Raw genomic sequence first — 17,966 nt, 5'->3', positions numbered from 1 at the left:
GAGCCACATTCCCGGCTCCAAGCTTTCTGGGCCAAGGCTCTGGGCATTCCTTACCTTTCCCAGAGCCTCATCCCTCGGGAACAGGCTCCTTCCATCCCCCTGCTCCCAAACAAAGCCTCCGGAGCGCGCGATACTTACTGAGGACGGCAAACCCGGAGGAACTTTCCGAACTTTCTTTGTCTGAACTTCTGGAAAAAAAAGGGAGGAAAAGCTGCTTTATAAAGCAGGAATTTTTTTAGGGATCTCAGTGATTTCTCCCCCACTCTGTTCCCAGCAGGATTTTTAGGGATTCCATTGGTTTCTGCCCCAGGATTTTGCCGGCTCGTCCCTTTCCCGCTGCAGCGAGTGACAATAATTATAAAGAACAAGAAATAAAGAACAAGAAATCAATCCCCAGAAATAATAAGGAATAAAGAATTCCAGGGGGCAAACGCAGGGAAATGGTTAATACTTGGGCTGTGGGTGTTAGGAGTTGCGGGTTTTGCCTCAGGCTGGGGGAAAACAGGGAATTCTGAAGGCTCGGCGAGGCTGCAGTAACGCCTGGGAGCGTCGCTCCGGCGGCACCGATTGTGTCCCTTCCCAACCATCACTCAGCTACAGTGGGATTCCTCGGGAAGCGGCGGGAGGCCAGAGGTGCAGGGGTCACTCACCCATGGAGGAGCTGTGCAGAGGCCTCCGGCGCGGATTATTGCTGGGATACTGGTAGTACTGGGAGCCGGGCTTGGACGGGGACAGCGCTCCGGGGGTGCCGATGTCCATGTCCCCTCCCAGGAGACTTTGCTGCAAGGGATTCAAGGGAACAGGGATTTGCAGGATCCATCCGTGCGACCTCCCTCATCATTAGCTGCTCATCCCTAAAAATAACCCGGGAAGGAAACCTTCGGGAGCGGAGCGAAACGTGGGAACGGGCGGATCTTTAAAGGGGACACCATCGGAATTTCGCCTGCACCGAATGCCTGGGAAATAGGAGGAATTCGGGGCTTCAAGGAATTCCAGGGACTGTTCAGCTAGTGCTTGGAAAACTTTGGGAGCTCTGCACGCATGTTTGGAGGGGTTTTCTAGGGAGGCAAGTGCTGGGATTTAATAATAATGTTAATAAAATTAAAATCATGGAATTCTGCTGCTTCCGTGTGGGTGAAGCAGATCCGTTGTCTTGGGAAAAAATCTGAGAATTAAATCTATCAGGTCTTATAATATATATAAAAATCTCTAAAATATAGATAAAATACATAAAATATACCTAAAATGCATCTAAAATGTATCTAAAATGTAAGATATGCCTAACAGACAAAAATAGGTAAGAACAGATAAAAGAGATGTAAAAGAGATGTAAAGTACATCTAAAAATAGAATATCTCTAAATCTATAGAAAAGGTCTAAGATTTAAAGGAAATACAGAAAAAGGAATATAAATATGGAAAATATATAAAAATATTTAAAATGTGTGGTATATATAATATATATTATATTTAATATATATAAATATAAGTAAGATATGAAAATTTATAAAAATATATAGTATATAAATATATATCTCTAGAATGTATATAGAAATAGATAAAATATATATAGAATATATAAAGTATCTATTTTATATTTAAAATACATATTATATATAAAATACATATTATATATCAAATATATGTTATATATCAAATCTATATTCTATATAAAATATATACCATATACAAAATATATACACTTTATACATAATATATAAAGTATATTTATAATATATAAAGCATATATCATATACATAAAGTAGATATAAAATATATATACAGCATATATAAAATATACGTAATATGTATAATATATGTCATATATACAAAATATATGTCACATAAATATAAAATATATATAAAGTAGATCTAAAATATATATGTAAAATAAATATCAAATATAATATGTATGTAAAATATATGTAAATATATATTAAATATATGTAAAATATATCCAGAATATATCTAGAATATATATAAAATATAACCCCCCCAGTGGGCTGGACGGGAGGAACGATAAAACCAGGGAAATAGCTGGAATATCACTAATATTTGGGAACTGGATGCGAAGCACTCCAGAATCCCCAAACCAATTAAGGCTCTGGCACGGCAGCAGCGAGGACCTCACTCCACCCACTTTATTCCCGGGAAACAACGGGATAAACCCCAAGAAACCAGGGATTTCATGATGGATTTGGAAAATGCGGGTTTGGGAGAGGATTCTGAGCATTCGCTTCGCTCCAGACTCCGGGAAAACTTCCCGGGCACATCCAAGCCCGAGGGAAAGCGCCCGGGCACATCCAACCCCGGGGGGAACTTCCCGGGCGCATCCAACTCCGAGGAAGTGCCCGGGTCCATCCAAGCCCGGGATAAACTGGCCGCGCACATCCAAGGCCGGGCACATCCAAGGCCGGAGGAACTGCCTGGGCAAATCCCAGCCCGGGATGAAGTGCCCGGGCGCATCCCATCCCGGCCGGGCGGCAGGCAAGGCCTGCTCGCAGGGAGCGGCGGCTCGTCCCCGCCCAGAGCCGCCCTCGGACGGCCCGGGTGCGGCGGGCGCTGCCGCCCTCGCCGAGTGCCGCGTGTGCCCCGCTGGGAAGGGGAGCGCGGCGGCCCGGGCTCCATTCACATGCAAATGGCCGGGCCCGCAGTGAGAGGTGCCCCCGCTCCCGCCGGGAGCTGCCGTCCCGGGAACAAAGGGCTCCTTGTTGGCGCCGGGAGCCGCGCTCGGGGCTGCCCCGCTGCCCCCCGAGGGCCCCGGAGCTCCAGCGGCCCCTGCCCGGCGGGACACGGGGAGCCGGGGCCGGGACACACCCCCGGGGGCCCGCGGCGGCCGGAGCTGGAGGATTCCCGGGATGGGCGCTCGGCCCGCGCTCTGGGCAGCACTTCCGCCCTTTCCGTGGAAAAATTCCCGCTGCTGTCCGAGCTGAACCTCCCCTGGCACGGCCCGAGGCCGTTTCCACTCGCGCCACGTCCTCATCCCGTGTCCCCGTCCTGTGTCCTCCCAACTCATCTCCTCTCATCCCATCTCCTCCCATCCCATGTCCTCTCATCCCATCTCCTCTCATTTCATGTCCTTCCATCTCCTCTCATTCCATCTCCTCTCATCCCATGGACAAACAGGAGCTGAGGGATTGGGAAAATTGCTTCTGCACCTGCCTCCTGGAGAGCTCCCAAAATCTCAAATCCCACCGTTTTCCCTCCTCTCTCTAATTTCATGGATAATCTCCACCTGCCACGAGGCTGCTCTGGTGATAAACAACACCTGCAGCAGCAGAAAAACCTTGGGAATCTCTCGCATAATGCAGAATAATAGGGAATAATAGAGACAGAGATGCCAGAACTCCAGGAGAAAAGGGAAATCGAGAACATTCTTTGAAAAGAACAGGATTTTTGGGAATGTCTCAGAGTGTTTCTGAAAGAACGTGGGCTTATCGTGAGGATTCTCGGAAAATAAATGGGATTTTAGGGAATGGTTCGGAGCACTTCACAATAAATATTGATTTATTGCGAATATCCAAAAATATGGGAATTTAGGGAATGTTTTGGTTCATTTCACAATAAACATTAATTTACTGTGAATATCTGAAATAAAAGGAATTTAGGGAATGGTTGGGATCATTTCACAATAAACATTAATTTACTGTGAATATCTGAAATAAAAGGAATTAAGGGAATGTTTTGGAGTGTTTCCAAATGCATATCAGTTTATTGTGAATGTTCGCTGGAAATAAAGGGACTTAGGGAATGTTTTGGGTCATTTCACAATAATCATTAGTTTATTGTGAATATTCTCTGGAAATAAAGGGAATTTAGGGAATGTTTTGGATCATTTCACAATAAATATTGGTTCATTGTGGATATCAGAAAAAAAGGGAATTTCGGGAATGCTTTGGGCTGTTTCACAATAAGTATGGATTTCTTGTGAATATTCCTGGCAAATAAGGGATGTCTCAAAGCTTTTCCAGGTGAACACTAATTTCCAGCAAACATTGCCTGCAAATGAAGGGAATTTCGGGAATGGTCAGGGAGTGCTGGGCTCGGGAACTCTCCTGCTAAAGCTGGGCCGGGTTTATCCCTGGGGGGGAAGGCTGGGGATGAATCCCTAAATCCACCTACTCTCTCCTTCCACTCTGGGACAACTCCAAGCACACCAAGAGCCTTTTCCAAGGCCGGGGGAGGAAAGGAGCAGAAAAAGCCACGTCCCCTACAGAGCCCGGCCTTCCTCATCCCAACTTCTTCCTCAGGAAAAAGCTGCAGAGGTTTCTCTGGGAAAAGAAATCCCAAAGGGGGTTTTTACAGGACAAGGAAACACAGGGAGCAAGTTTAAGGGGGTCATTTTGGGAGGCACCAGTTGGTTGGTTCTTCCCGAACCGGGAATTGCTGGGAATTCGGCTCCCGGTGCCTCAGGGTTCCCAGCCGGCACGGGGAGGAAAACTGGGATGAAAATATATCCGTATTTATCCCAAAATCCTATAAAAGGGCCAACAAGCTCTGCTCCAAAAATTCAAACCTTTCCAAAGCACCCCCATGGATTGCAGGGCCTCCCCACTCCCAATCCCAGCTCTGGAAATTTGGGAATCTGTCGGGATCAGAGTCACCATTTCGGGAGAAAGGAGGAGGTTTCAAAGGGACCTCACAGAGGGTTTCATGTCCAGAGATATCAAAAGACATTGGAATTGGAGCCAAAAACAATTCCCAAAATTATCAAAATAAACAACAGAGCAAAATCCTAAATACCCAGGATTTTCCCCCCGAAGCACCAGCCCTGGATTTTTCATTAATTCCAATCTTTTGCCTTCGTGGTTTTTTTTTTCCTGCTGCCTCCAAAACGGGAATAACGAGACAAAGAGTTAAAGCTGGAGAGGGAGAGAATCCACCAAATCCATCCAGATGGAAAGGAAATTATCCCTCCTGGAAAAACCCAACTGCTGCTTCTGCTGCAAAGCTCAGGGGCTGCTTTTTAAAGGAAAATTATGTGGATTTCACTGGAATATTTGTCTCGGGTTGAAGAGGTCGAGAAAAATCTGGAAATCATCCCTAGAAAAAGCTGGAATATTTTTCCTTTGTTGTGGAAACAGGTGGGATTCGAGTGCGGAATTTTACTAATGAAATTAATTCAGATTAAAGGGAACCTGGAATCCAAAACCATGGATCAGGGAAAAATCCCTGCATTTTGAATTCCTGGTATATTTTTTGTTGGCATCGATCCGGCGTCAAGCGTGGAATGTCACAGGCGGGAGGAAAATGGGATGAGTCGGGAACAGCTGAAGCTCCTTCCCTGAACGGCTGCCAAGGGTTGGGGTCGGAGCATCCCGGGGGTCCGGCTGCTTCCCGGGCCCCTCTGAGCCCCAGGATGCAGCTCCAGGGACAGCTGGGCCCTTCTCCCAAAGCCTCGGAGGAGCCGCATCCGGGCGGGATCAGGGAAAAGCACCGGATCACATCCCTGGTTTCTCCCAGCTGGGCAGGGGGAGGATGAGGAGCGGGGATGCATGTTGGGAATCCCGGGATGCTCCACACCTGCAGGTACTCAGGTTCCCAGGCCGGCTGGAGCGGGAATGTGGGAGCAGGAATATCCACCTTCCAATGGAGAGGTGGCCCCGTGAGGCTGGAAGTGCCTCCGGAGAGAGCGGGAGGCTCTCAGCAATCCCTGCTCCCCTTCCCACACCTGGATCCACCGGGAACACCGACACCTTTCCTGCTTTTCTACCGATTTGTCAGGAGATTGAGCCCAAATGGATCCACTTAAAGCAATTCCTTCTGCCACTAAACTTCCCAGTGATTTATCCTACAATTATTTCTTATTTCCTAGGAATTCCTGCCCTTTATCCCAGGAAACCAGCTCATCCCGCTCTTTTCTTGCTGCTCCGTCCCTCCAATTAAAATTCCTGACATTATTAAAGATCAAAGCTCCTTCCCTCCATTATTCCCGTTCAGATCCCTCTGATCTCCCTGCCAGCACCACTTCCCTGCTTTGTTCCCTCCGCTCCGGCACCGGGAATGTCGGTCGGGATGCGGCGATCCTGCCGTTCCCACCCTGTTTAATGAGGGCTTTTCCCAGGAAAAGGGGAGCACGGAATGTGTTCCATGACCTTCCAGCTGGGAGGACTCACCCCGTGCAGGTGCCCAACTGCACCTGGATCACCGGAGCAGCTCCGACGTTCTCCTGCCAAATTCCTGCTCCTCTCCCTCTGCTCCCGACCTGGGTGACTTTCCCAAGCTATTCCCGCACGAATTCCAAAACAAAGCAGCTCCAGTGTTTTGGAGCAAACAGCCTGAGCTCCATCAGCCTCTGGATTCAGCAAAAAGTCCCTTTTCCACCCCAAAATCCTGGGAAATACATGGAGGAAGATATGGAAATATAGACAGTCCCAGGATATTAATGGATGGGGAAAAAAGGCACCATAAGGGGTGGGATAATTCCCAGATAAGCCTCATTTTTATCAGGATTTTCATATATATTATAAATTATGAGACACATATCCTGGTATCCCTGTTTTTCATGCACCATTTCTGTGCCAGGCTGAAATTCCAAACACCTGCAAGTGCCCTCATCCCATTTTTTCCAAGCCTAAACCCTCTGGGAGGTGTCACCACTTCTGGCGGGGATGGATGGGATGCTGAGGAACAGTGAAATGCAGAAAGGAATATTTTGGGAATATTTTTCTCAGCAAAACCCACTAAAAAGTTGTCACCCCGTTGGATTCTGCCTGGGTTCCCTTTCAAGATGATCCAGGGGGATGTTCTACCAGGGTTTGCTTCAAAATGTTCCTCTCTGGCAAATTATTCCAACAAATCCTTAAAGCCTGGCCCTGCTCACCTTCCGAGGTCCTTATCATCCTGTTTTCCCATGTAAACATTGGATACAAAGGCCTTGCAACCGGAATGCTGGCTCAGGTTGGCTCGGGGGGACATCCCACCCTGGCTCCCCCTTAACAAGGGGTTTCGTGGCTGAATTCCCAAGTTTAATGAGAGAATCCGTGTTTTCCCTTTGAATGGGAGAACACAGGGAAGGCTCGGTGAGCTCCCGGTGTTTTATGGAAATTACAGGGATAACGTTTGAAACCAAAGTCACTGGAAAACATCTGAGGGACCAAAGGAATGTCGGGGCCAAAAAGCTTCAAGAGCCTCCAAGGATTTTTAACCTCTTCCTGTTCACCAGCTGGGAATATAAACAGAGTCCCCTTTTTCCCATGGGAAGCAGGAATTTATAGGGAAAAAACTCCTGATCCTCAGGGGAGAAGCTGCTTCCACATCCTGACATGATCCAGCATCACGGATTTGGGAATGGTCACCCAGAGGGGTTGTGGATTCCCTATCTCTGAATGGGACACAAACCAGGATTCTGGGATTCTATGGAATCACATCCACAGCCTTTCCAGCTCCCTGGGACAGGGAAGAGCCCTCCCTGTGGAATGGTTTGGGTGGGAAGGGACCTTAAGGATCATGCAGTGCCACCCCTGCCATGGGCAGGGACACCTCCTGCTAGCCATGGGTGCTCCAGCCTGCCCTTGGACACTTCCAGGGATGGGGCAGCCACAGCTTCTGTGGGAATTCCATCCCAGCCCCTCACCACTCTCCCAGCCAGGAATTCCTTCCCAATATCCCATCTAACCCAGTGGGAAGCCATTCCCTGTGTCCTGCCCCTCCATCCCTTGTCCCCAGTCCCTCTCCAGCTCTCCTGGAGCCCCTTTAGGCCCTGGAATTTGCTCCGAGGTCTCCCTGGATCCTTCCCTTCTCCAGGTGAACATTCCCAGCTCTCCCAGCCTGGCTCTACAGGGCAGTGGCTCCAGCTCCTGGATCATCTCCGCGATGATCCACACTGAACTTCCCAGGGTGCAGAGATGGGAATGACGCAGAGACACGGCCTCGGTTCCCAGGGCCATCCTTTTCCCAGGAAAAGGACGATTAAAGCTGTTTGTAATTCCGGAGCCGTCCGTGCCGCTCCGCACGCGCTCCATCCCGTCAGTCCCGGCGTTAGGGTAGCAGGGAGGTACCACATGCCCAGCAAACGTGACAGGGAGTAGAAACTTCCATATGTGCCTCCCGGCTCCGGGCCTGCAGGGAATGGCTGCTCCCGCAGCCCCCGGCGCTGCCAGGAGCCAGAGCGGGACTGGCTCCGGCTCCACATGGAGCTGCTCACAAGTTTTCCAAAGCTGGGCTGGGAATCAATCATTTTGCAAAGCTTGTCCAAGACTGGTCAGCACGGAACCATCTCCCCGGAGTGATTGATTCCAACTGGGAATACATACTAACAAGGGAACGGGGAGAAGCCGGGGAAAAGCAGCGCTTCCCGAGGGTTTGAAACGTGGGAGCGGGGCAGGAACACCTTCTATAGCCCAGGTGATCCCACCTGGCCTGGGATGTTCCCAGGGATCCGGGGGCAGCCACAGCTTCTCTGAGAATTCCATCCTGGCCCCTCCCCACTCTCACAGCCAGGAATTCCTTCCTGAGAGGGATTACAAATAAGGGATAATTTTTCCAAGGAAGCCAGTAGTTCCAAGCCACCAAGGCAGGGCTGGGAAACTACAGATGGAGGGTGAAATTCCACCAGGAACTTCAGGAAGGACCCAAGCTCTGCATTTCTGGGAGTCCCTGAGATCCCTGTGCAGGATTCCTGGGCTCTGCTCCTGCGCCCGAGGGGCCACATCCCACCCAGGGCAGTGACCCCCTGCCAGCCCCTCCTGATCCCACCACGGCAACGGGGAAAACCCCCGGAGAGAGGAACAACCAACCCAAAAAAACAGGAACGCCGGGCCCAAATAAAGCAGGGAAAGGGAAGTGAGAGCGAAACCGGAAGGAGCCACCGGGGCCTGGGGACGGCGGGGGGGGTTTGGGGGCCTCCCTGGGACGTTCCAGGCTCCAAAGGGGATCCTGGGGACCTGTGGGATGGTCCCTCTGTGGGTGTCATGGAATCCTGGAATGGTTTGGGCTGGGAGGGGTCGGAAAGCTCCTCCAGTGCCACCTGTGCCATGGGCAGGGACACCTTCCGTGGGTGCTCCCAACCCCATCCAACCTGGGCACGGAGATGGTCCGGGGGCTGGAGCCCCTCAGACATGGAGCCAGGCTCCTGGAGAAGGGAAGGATCCAGGGAGACCTCGGAGCAAATTCCAGGGCCTAAAGGGGCTCCAGGAGAGCTGGAGAGGGACCTGGGACAAGGGATGGAGGGACAGGACACAGGGAATGGCTTTGGGTTAGGTGGGATGTTGGGCAGGAATTCCTGGCTGGGAAGGTGGTGAGGGGCTGGGATGGAATTCCCAGAGAAGCTGTGGCTGCCCCATCCCACAGTCACAGTAATGCCATCCCATAATTCCTGTATGGACAAAGTAATCATGGAATGGAAGGGATTTTAAGGATCATCTTGTTCCACCGGGCAGGGACAACTTCCACTATCCCAGGTTGCTCCAAGCCCCATCCAACCTGCCCTTGGAACGGTCTTTGTGGCTCCCCAAATCCCATTATTTTATCCCTGCACGCAGCTTTGGGCTGGTTTTTACCTCGGAAGGGAAAATGAAGGAGAAGGAAGATCCTGACAGGAATTTTGCCATCAAAACACAAGGAAAGCGAGTTATTGGAGTGAACAAACCCCAACCACGTCATTCCAGCTTTTTCCCCAGGGAATTGAGGATGTGTGATCCCACCTAAGAAAGGCCCAGCACCACTGGAATCATGGAATTATTTAGCTTGGAAAACCCCTCCGAGATCAAGTCTAACCATCCACGGTCACCTGTGATCCATGTCCACACATCTGGGGAACAGTTCCAGGGATGGGGACTCCACCATTCCCCAGGCAGCCCCTTCCACGCCTTCCCTTCCCTTCCAAGTCTCCCAGTGCCAGCCTGGCACTCAGGAATGTGGTGGGAATGGTCACACAACAGCCCGACACACCCAGGAATTCCCGAGGAATTCCTCAAATTGCCTCATCCTGAAAACACAAGGATAGACCCTTTCCCCACATTCCCAAGGAACACGGAAAGCAGGGATCAAGCCTAAAATATCCCCATTTTGGTGGTTGCTCTGAGTTCTCCCGGGTGGATTTGAAGCCTGTAAAGCCTGGAATATTAAGGAAGCCATTAAATCCCTTGGATACTTTTCTGAAGCTGCCACCCTTCAGAAAAGGGAAAGGAAGGAGCAGAGGGATTAAACCTCACCATTAACACTGTTCTTGGAATGAGGAGAGAAAGCGTCCTTAGAAAAACCCGACTGGCTGGGAACAAAGCTGGGAATTTGGCCATGGAGTGTGTTTTTAGGCCGGGAATTCCTCCGGAGACTTGAAAAGATGCGAATTCCGAGTGCAGGGAGGCAGAGGCACACACGCCATACCTTTGTGTCACACTGGAATTGTAGCATTCCCTGGAACTCCTCCCTCTTTCCCGAGCTCCCATGGGGCAGCTCTGCCGTTCGCCTGCTGGCCTTGACTCCTGGCCAAAAGCGATTCCCAAACAAAAAGGGACAGCAAATCGTATTTCCAACCTCGTGCATTGCCCCAGATCCCAGGGAAAGTGGGATTCAGGGGAGCAGCCACGAGTCAACACCAGCTCTTCCCACTGGTGGCATTCCCGAGGCTGGGATTTTGGACACAAGGAACACCTCCCAGCAGCCCTGACTGGGGTGGGAGGAGGTCAAGCCAAGCCGAGCCTCCAGGAGCTGTATCCTGGCTGGAAAAGCTCGGGAAGGAGCTTTCCAGTGGGAATTTCCGAGCGGATTCGCACTTACCTGGTGGCAGCCCTGTAAGTTGGAATCTCGTCCGTATGATGAGTAGGAACCTCGTTCTGTTTTACCTGGGAAGAGAGGGAAAATCCAGGTAAATACACGGATAGCACAGAAACACACACAAAGCTTCTCCAAGAGCTTTAGGTGACGCTCATCCCATTTTCCCAATGCTGATTCCATGTGTATTTATATATATTCCATGGGTAAACCAGGCTCTGCTGCCACTGGAATGCACAGAAAGGGATTCACAGTTTTTCTGCTGGGATGGATGGAATGGGAATTAACCTTCCTAGTGATAGTGATGGGAATTAAGCTTCCTAATCCTGGCTGTGCTGCTCCTGGACCTGGGATTTGATGGGATTCCATGGGCTGGGTGAAGGTGGGAGCCGATCTCCCACCCAGGCAGGCACCAGACATTCCCACCTCCTGGCTCTCCCAGCTTCCAGGAGCTGCTGGGGATGTACTTCCCTGTTCTTTCCCAGGAGAAAATTCCCTCATGATCCACCTGGGAAAGAGACATGGATTGGGCATTGGGAATTTGCCAGAAGGGCCAGGAGCCGAGTGGGGATCTCTGTGCCCACCCCAAGCCCCCTTTTTTCTTCCCTCTCCTTTTTCCCAGGAAGCTTTGAACACTCCCATCCCAGAGCCCGACTCGTAGCCTCGGCTGTGCCGCTTTTCCAGAGGGCAGCAAGGAGGATTCTTTGGGATCAAAGGGGCGAAGGGAGGGAGGGAAGAGGAGGTTTGTGCCGAGCACCAAGTGGTGGCTGAGCAGCAGCGCCCCACGTGCTCCCAGACAAAGAGCAGGCAAGAGGGCTGATCCCAAACACACTGCCAGGGAAAGAGCACCCTTTGGGAGAGGAGAAGCCCAGCAGGGGAAGGGGGGGAGGCACCGCTGATAAAACATCCAGGAGGCAGGAAAAATCCCCCCCGAAATTCCCGGTGTTCCGAGGCTGGGGCAGCAAAGCCCCGTGTGCAGCACCCGGCACGAGGGAGCGGATGCTCCCTGTGATTCCCGGTGACACTCCGTACCCAGGAGCCGGGTTTGCTGCCGGGCTCCATATTCCCAATCCCAGCCACATTCCATAAAGAAGCCAAGGCGAGGCAGACCGTCAGACAAAGGCTGCTGGGGCTCACTGAAATCATTCCCGAAATCCGTGGCCACATCCCAACTCCAGGAGCCTTTAGTATCCATCCACCGGCTCTGAGGGCCCTTTGTGGACACAGTTTGGTTATTCCAAGTGGCTTGGAATCAAAATTCCTTCTCCCCATCCCAATTTAAGTCTCTGGAGTCTTTTGTTTCTTCCTCGGTTTTGTTGTTTTCCATATAAAACACCCGAGCAGCTCCCAAGTATTGTTGTGATGGATGGGGGGTTAGGCATAACTTTGGGAAGGACTCGGAGCTGGGTATTCAAAGATCATGGATAACCCTCCGCTCGGGAATACCGGAGCTAAGTCAGGATTGAAACCACAATGAAATCCAAACGGGGAATCCACGAGTTCGACACCGAGACGGGACAGTTCAATCCACGTCCGCTTCCCATCGCCCCGAGAGGGCCGGGAAGTCTTTGGGAACAACGAGCGGCAGGGACTGGGGGGCAAAAAATTCCCAAAAGGAACCAAGGGCCGAGGGGAGCGAGCGGGAGCACCTGAGGAGCCCCTTTGCCATCGTCTCAGCCACGGCTTAATTTGAGTTTGGGCAGAAATATTTACCCCGGCACCAAAATAAACCCCCCGCAAATTACAAGTTGTCAGGGCTCGGCCGCGCTGCGCCCGCGTGGGGGAGGAACAGGGACCGCCGGAGACGTGAATCATTCCCGGTAATTTGAGTGTTTCCATGACATCAATGGGCACCCGGCCAGGGCTCTGTCGAAGGCTCCGAGGTACCAAAGCGGCTCCGCAGCCAGCGGGAGATTGACTTGGCTTTTTTTTTTTTAGGATTGTGCTCCTCGGGAAAGATTTCATCTCCAGCGGCCGCTTCTCCCACCGAACCCGGCGCTCTGGAGCTCCAGAGCGAGTTTTGAGCCGGCTGCCAGGAGCTTCCCAAAAGCCACCTCCTCCACACCCCACACCCGGGCAGAACTCTGGGAATTGTTAAATAGCCCCGGCTGCAGATTCTGGGGGGATTCTGTGGAGCTTTTGTGTGGATTCTGTGTGGAGATTGTGTGGAGAGTTTGTGGAGAGTTTGAGGATTTTCCCCTCACCCGTAACCATCAAACCATTCCCGGTGGGCCGAGGGGGAACGTCTTCCCTATAAATTATCCATTCCCAATTACCTCCGCTCCCGTCGCTCCCGCGGCACATCCCAAAAGCCCTGTGACAACACCCGGCTCTTTAAACAACGGCAGCTCGGGCGAGAAAAGCCGCTCCTCAGTTTGCCCCCGTTTCCCAGGAATTCAGGGTTTTCCGAGGGTCGGGAAGGCAGAAGGTGCAGGTGCCCCGCCGGCTGCGGGAGGGTTCGGGGGGAAAGCAAAGCGTTCAGCGCCGTGGCTTCCCGCCGCATCCACTGCGGAATTTTCGAGCCAAGCCTCCAGTACTAGAATGCGGCAGCCGCTGCGGATATTTTTTGGCACAAAGACAAGGGTGGCAGTGCCAAAGCCCCATGGCTAAAACTCCTCAAAAGAGGCAGGAGCGGAGCATTCCGTGCTCCCGCTTTTCCTGGCCGAGCGGCCGCGTTTTCCCGGAGAAAAGGCCCCGCTCGCCGGATTTGGGAAAAAAAACCCCCACGCTGTGGGGGGAAAATCGCCAGGGTGGAAGGGGGAGAAGGGCCGGGGTGGATTTTTAGCTGTGCCAACGTGCTGAGAATTCCCAGCTCGGCGCTCCGGAGGATCTGGGGCTGGGGGAACAAAGCTGTGCCTGGAAGTTGGCCGGCACGGGGAGGAAGTTTGGGTGGGTTTGGGGAAGGCAGGGAAGCGCCGGAGCGTGGGGGGAATCTCGGGATGTTCAGTGAATGGCCACAATGCCAATCACGGCACAGACAAAGGGAGAACTCCGAGCCGCTCCCGCTTGCCTGGCACACGCGGAATTGCGACTCCCTGCTCCCTAAATACCTCCGGGAAAAAAGCCGCCTTCTCTTCCTGGAACCCCTTTCTCCCGAAATATTCCCTGTGTGCTTTTGTTATAAAAGCAGCCCGGTCCAAACCCTTCCATAAATCCATAAAGAGCCACTCGAACCACGGTGGGCTTGGAAAAACTGATTAAATCCAGGAGGAAATCGAAGCAACTTCCAAAGGATAAATGCAAGTCATCCCAATCCCTGCCCTGGAGAAAGGGCACCTTGGCTGTTTTCTGGGAAGCAGGATGAGAGGGATGAGGCAACTCTTCCATATGCAGAGAAAAGGAAGGGAAATTAATTCTCTCAAATATTTTAATTCAATATTTCCCTTGATTTCATACTGAAAATAATTTTTGAGGGAAGAATTCCACTGGAATATTTTAATTTGGGATTTGAGGCTTGGTCAGGCAGGAAAACCTGGTTGGGGACAACAAAAATAGGCCTTTTATCAGGCATTGGAATTTTAATGGCTCCAAATATATTTTGCTTAAATGTATTTGTTATTTTATCCCTGGATTTTCAGCATTTTGGATAGTTAAGGATCGTTCCCTCCGATTTCCAACGGCTCAACCGGGAACGGAGCCCTATCGATTCCCTTCACCGGCAAATTAAACACGAATTAAAGACAAATTTAATGCCAAATTAAAGGGGAATTCCAAAATCAGACCAGGAATTAAGCACCACGGAGCTGGGAAATATTTGGGATGAGCTCCTGAGCAAAGGGAGAACGGGATGAACTTCCCAGACCCCCGGGAATGGACACACAGGTGCTGCTGGCTGGAGCACAGGGAATTTGTGGGAAGCATCAAACAGCTGAATTCCACCTCAATCCCTGGCTTTGCATCCCAGATTTTCTGAAGTTGGGCTGCAGGACATGCAGAGTGAACATCTCCGCATCCCAGATTTCCTGCCACCGGGATGGGCTCCGCTCACTGCCAGGTTATCCATCAAAAAAATAGGGATTTGTTTTCATGAGAGATTAAAACCCTGCCTCATTTCAGCAGAAAAATCAACCTGAAAATTGTAGGGAGTTAGGAATTACACAAGGAAAACCTCCTTGAAATAAGTGGGAATTTTAGGCAGTTTATCCAATACCTGTGAGCACCTCACCCATGGAGAAATACAGCTAGAGAAATATAAAATAGATATTGAATATCATTTTATATCAATATAATTTATATCTATAAATATAATTTCTATATGTCCTGCTCTCTCCGTGGACACCTTCCCAAGGGCTTCCTATTAAAAATGGAATTACGAATGGAATCAGAAATGGAATTCCAAATATCCCACCCATATTCTCAGCAGAGGACCCAGCACGGAGTTTTCCTATTTTTCCACAACTTTGGAATATTCTGTTCTTTAAAAGAGAAAGGGGGAAAAAAATATTGGAAAAAAAAAGGGGCAAAAAGGGTGAAAAAGGAAAAAACAGGGGAGAAGGGGGGGTAAGGTAAAATCAATAGGAAACCCCTTCCTATGAGAGGAATTTTTTTGGAGTCCTACTGGAAGCAGCAGCATTCCTGGCCCCAGGACTGACAGCTGGCTGGGGCTCGGCCCCTCTGTGCTCCGCTCGCCGTTCCGAGCGGCTCCGGAGGCTCCCGGCGGATCCTGGGGCAGCTCCCGCGGGCTCGGGGCTGGCACAGGGACAGGAGCCCGTGGCATCGTCCCCTCGGAGCAGCCGGGGGGCCACGTGTTGTTCCTCCTCTCCTGGGGTTTAGGGGGCGTTAAGCCTGGCTCGGCTGAGCCTGAGCCGGGTTATCCAGCCCTGGCAATAAATCCGGGAGAAATCTTGTGGATTTGGGGCAAAGACTGAGATCATGGGCATGAAACAACAGGAACCCCGTGGGGTCTGATCCACGGGATCCACACACCGCACACAAAGCTCAGGGAAGGCATCAATCCTGAGGATTTCAGTGGGAATTCAGCACAGCACGAGGGGAATGGGATGTTTTTACTGGGAATGAGGAATTTGACCCTTTCCTGATGCCCAGGAAACACGGAAGCATTTGGCAGAGTCATTCCGATGCCGCAGCCAAAGGCAGGACAAAGGGACAAAATTCCAAGGAAATCAAATCCCAAAACCCATGGGACAATAAAGCTATGGAGTGTGAACCAAAAGCAGGGAATGTCGGGGTGGAAGGGGGGCTTCAACGCCGACTCACTGGTTAAACAGGGAAAGTTAATTCCCAAACATCCCAAAATTCCTCCCTTGTACATACAACATCCATGGATCCCTGTCTATCCATAAATATGAGACCAACCAGCTTTCCCTGACCCATGGAATTCAAGGACGGGGATGGGCCCGACCTCCACGACCCCTCCTCACTCCAGGAAAATTCCTCACTGCTTGTTCCTCACTCCAGGAAAATTCCAGACTAAGATTTTTTAGCACTGCCCGCAATTCCTGAAACAGGGAATCCAAAATTCCTGAAATAGGGAGTCCAAACCAAAAGACCAAGGCAAATTGCTGCCTGGATTTCTTTAATCAATCCAATCCCGGTGCCGGTTATAGGGAAATCTGGGATTTCTCCGTGTGCTTTTCAAACTAAGGAAGTGGCAAAACTGGCCTTGGAATTGTAGAAATGATGAATGAACAGGGAATTTGGAGGAGCAGATTCTCTCAGATTTATATTAAACAGTCCTTTAGTCCCACAGTTCGACAACCAATCCATAATATTCCAGGGATTTCAGGGATTAATAAACTGCATATCAAATCCAGGCACTAATTGAGAGCAGAATAATGAACTTCCCTAATTAAATTAGGGATTTGCTGGAACAAACCGACGGTTTCTTCCCACTCTGATGGAAAAAGAGGGATATTTAACAAGGTGGGGAAGGCCTAAAGATTCCTCGGAGCTGCAGGGCCGAGGTCACCCCAAGGGCCTCATGAATCTGAGATTCCACGATGGGAAGGAGAATTCTGGGAGACAATCCTTCATTTGGAGTCACTCCCTAAACACCTTTAGTCTCCTGTTCCTCCTCAGTGTGGAATTCCAGGCAGGAGGAGATAATGAGGATCATCTCGGCCTGAACACCTGGAAACAGGCAGAGAGAGGAGGAAAATTCCAGGAAAACATATTTATACTGGTTTATCCTTCTTATTCCTGGGAAAATGGGCTGGGAGGGAGAGAGGCATAGGAAAAGGGAATATAATAAAAATCCAAAGGGTTATTTAATAGTAAAGAATGAAAATGGTAAAAAAGGAGCAAGGTTTCCATAAAAATCCCAGACAAAAGCACGTTGGAATGACATTCCAGCCCTGAAGAAACATCTAGGGATTGAGTGGATATGAGTTTATCCCAGCTGAGTCTCCAAGAAGAGACTGGGATACAGCACGGGGTGATCCCTCCGCCTTAGTTCAGGAGATCATTATCCCATAGCTGGAAAACTGGGATTCCACCAGGATCCTTTAAAACAAGGAAGATAAGGATCCAAAGGCATGGAATGGAGAGGGCAGGATAAACCCTCCTCCAGCTCCAGCCTGGGCTCTAAAGCTCGGCTCTGTAAGCCAGGCCTGCCTGGAAGGGCTGATTCCTAAACCAACCCCACTGGATGTGACCATGGATACAGATCCATACCCTCCTGGAACAGATTTGGGATCAACACAGTCCCAAGACAACCAGGGAAATACTTTCCCAAAGGGACTAGAGAGGTGCAACCTCAAGATTTTGGTGGATTTAGGATGGGACAGAAGGCCCAGGGAGCTTTTCCAAGGGAAGATTCCATGCCCATGGCAGAAGCTTGGAATGAGAGGGTTCCTTCCAACCCAAACCATTCCAGGATTCCAGGATTCCATGATCCCAGGGACCTCAGCACCCACAGCAACATCCTCACAGCAGAGAAGGAAAGAGACATTCCTATAAAAATGGAAATAATGCTCATGTGGAGATTAAAGCCTCAGTTTGTCATTCCCACACAAATCCTATTTATTTCTAATAGTTTTCAATCCATAAAAGTCAAGTTCAAAAACATGGGATTGGTTTTTGTTACCATTTTGCCTTTAAAACCCAACATTTGGGATCATATGGATCAGCTCAAGGGACAGCACAAACCCCAAGCTTCCCAGGGGCTGGGAAAGCAGCTGGAATGGTGGGATAAACCCCAAAGAACAGGCTGAGATTCCCAAGAGTGCCCGGTCAGGAATGCCAGTGGAGGGCACACCCCCCCTCACCAGGGACACGTGGGAACGGACGCTTCCC

At 50.5% G+C, this 17,966-nt stretch overlaps 1 protein-coding gene across 27 annotated transcripts in view; it reads right to left on the bottom strand.

Annotated features, from left to right (window-relative positions):
* The window catches only part of TCF4 (transcription factor 4), a 117,771-nt gene that overhangs the window by 42,570 nt on the left and 57,235 nt on the right, over positions 1-17,966 (bottom strand). For 26 of the 27 annotated variants that reach the window (XM_027701995.1, XM_027702016.1, XM_027701998.1 and 23 more), the window contains 3 exons: positions 10,719-10,783; positions 651-780; positions 139-188 (listed from right to left, as the gene is read on the bottom strand). In XM_027701995.1, coding sequence (XP_027557796.1) covers positions 139-188; positions 651-780; positions 10,719-10,783 — 245 coding nt within the window. The remainder of the gene's footprint in view (positions 1-138; positions 189-650; positions 781-10,718; positions 10,784-17,966) is intronic. The other variant, XM_027701990.1, reaches the window with a different exon arrangement.

The sequence above is a fragment of the Neopelma chrysocephalum genome, unplaced genomic scaffold, assembly GCF_003984885.1.
Source record: "Neopelma chrysocephalum unplaced genomic scaffold, ASM398488v2 Primary Assembly neopelma1_179, whole genome shotgun sequence".
In the NCBI taxonomy this organism is placed as follows: Eukaryota; Metazoa; Chordata; class Aves; order Passeriformes; family Pipridae; genus Neopelma; species Neopelma chrysocephalum.
The sequence above is the reverse complement of the archived record's forward strand: the minus strand, read 5'-3'. Positions and strand labels throughout refer to the sequence as shown.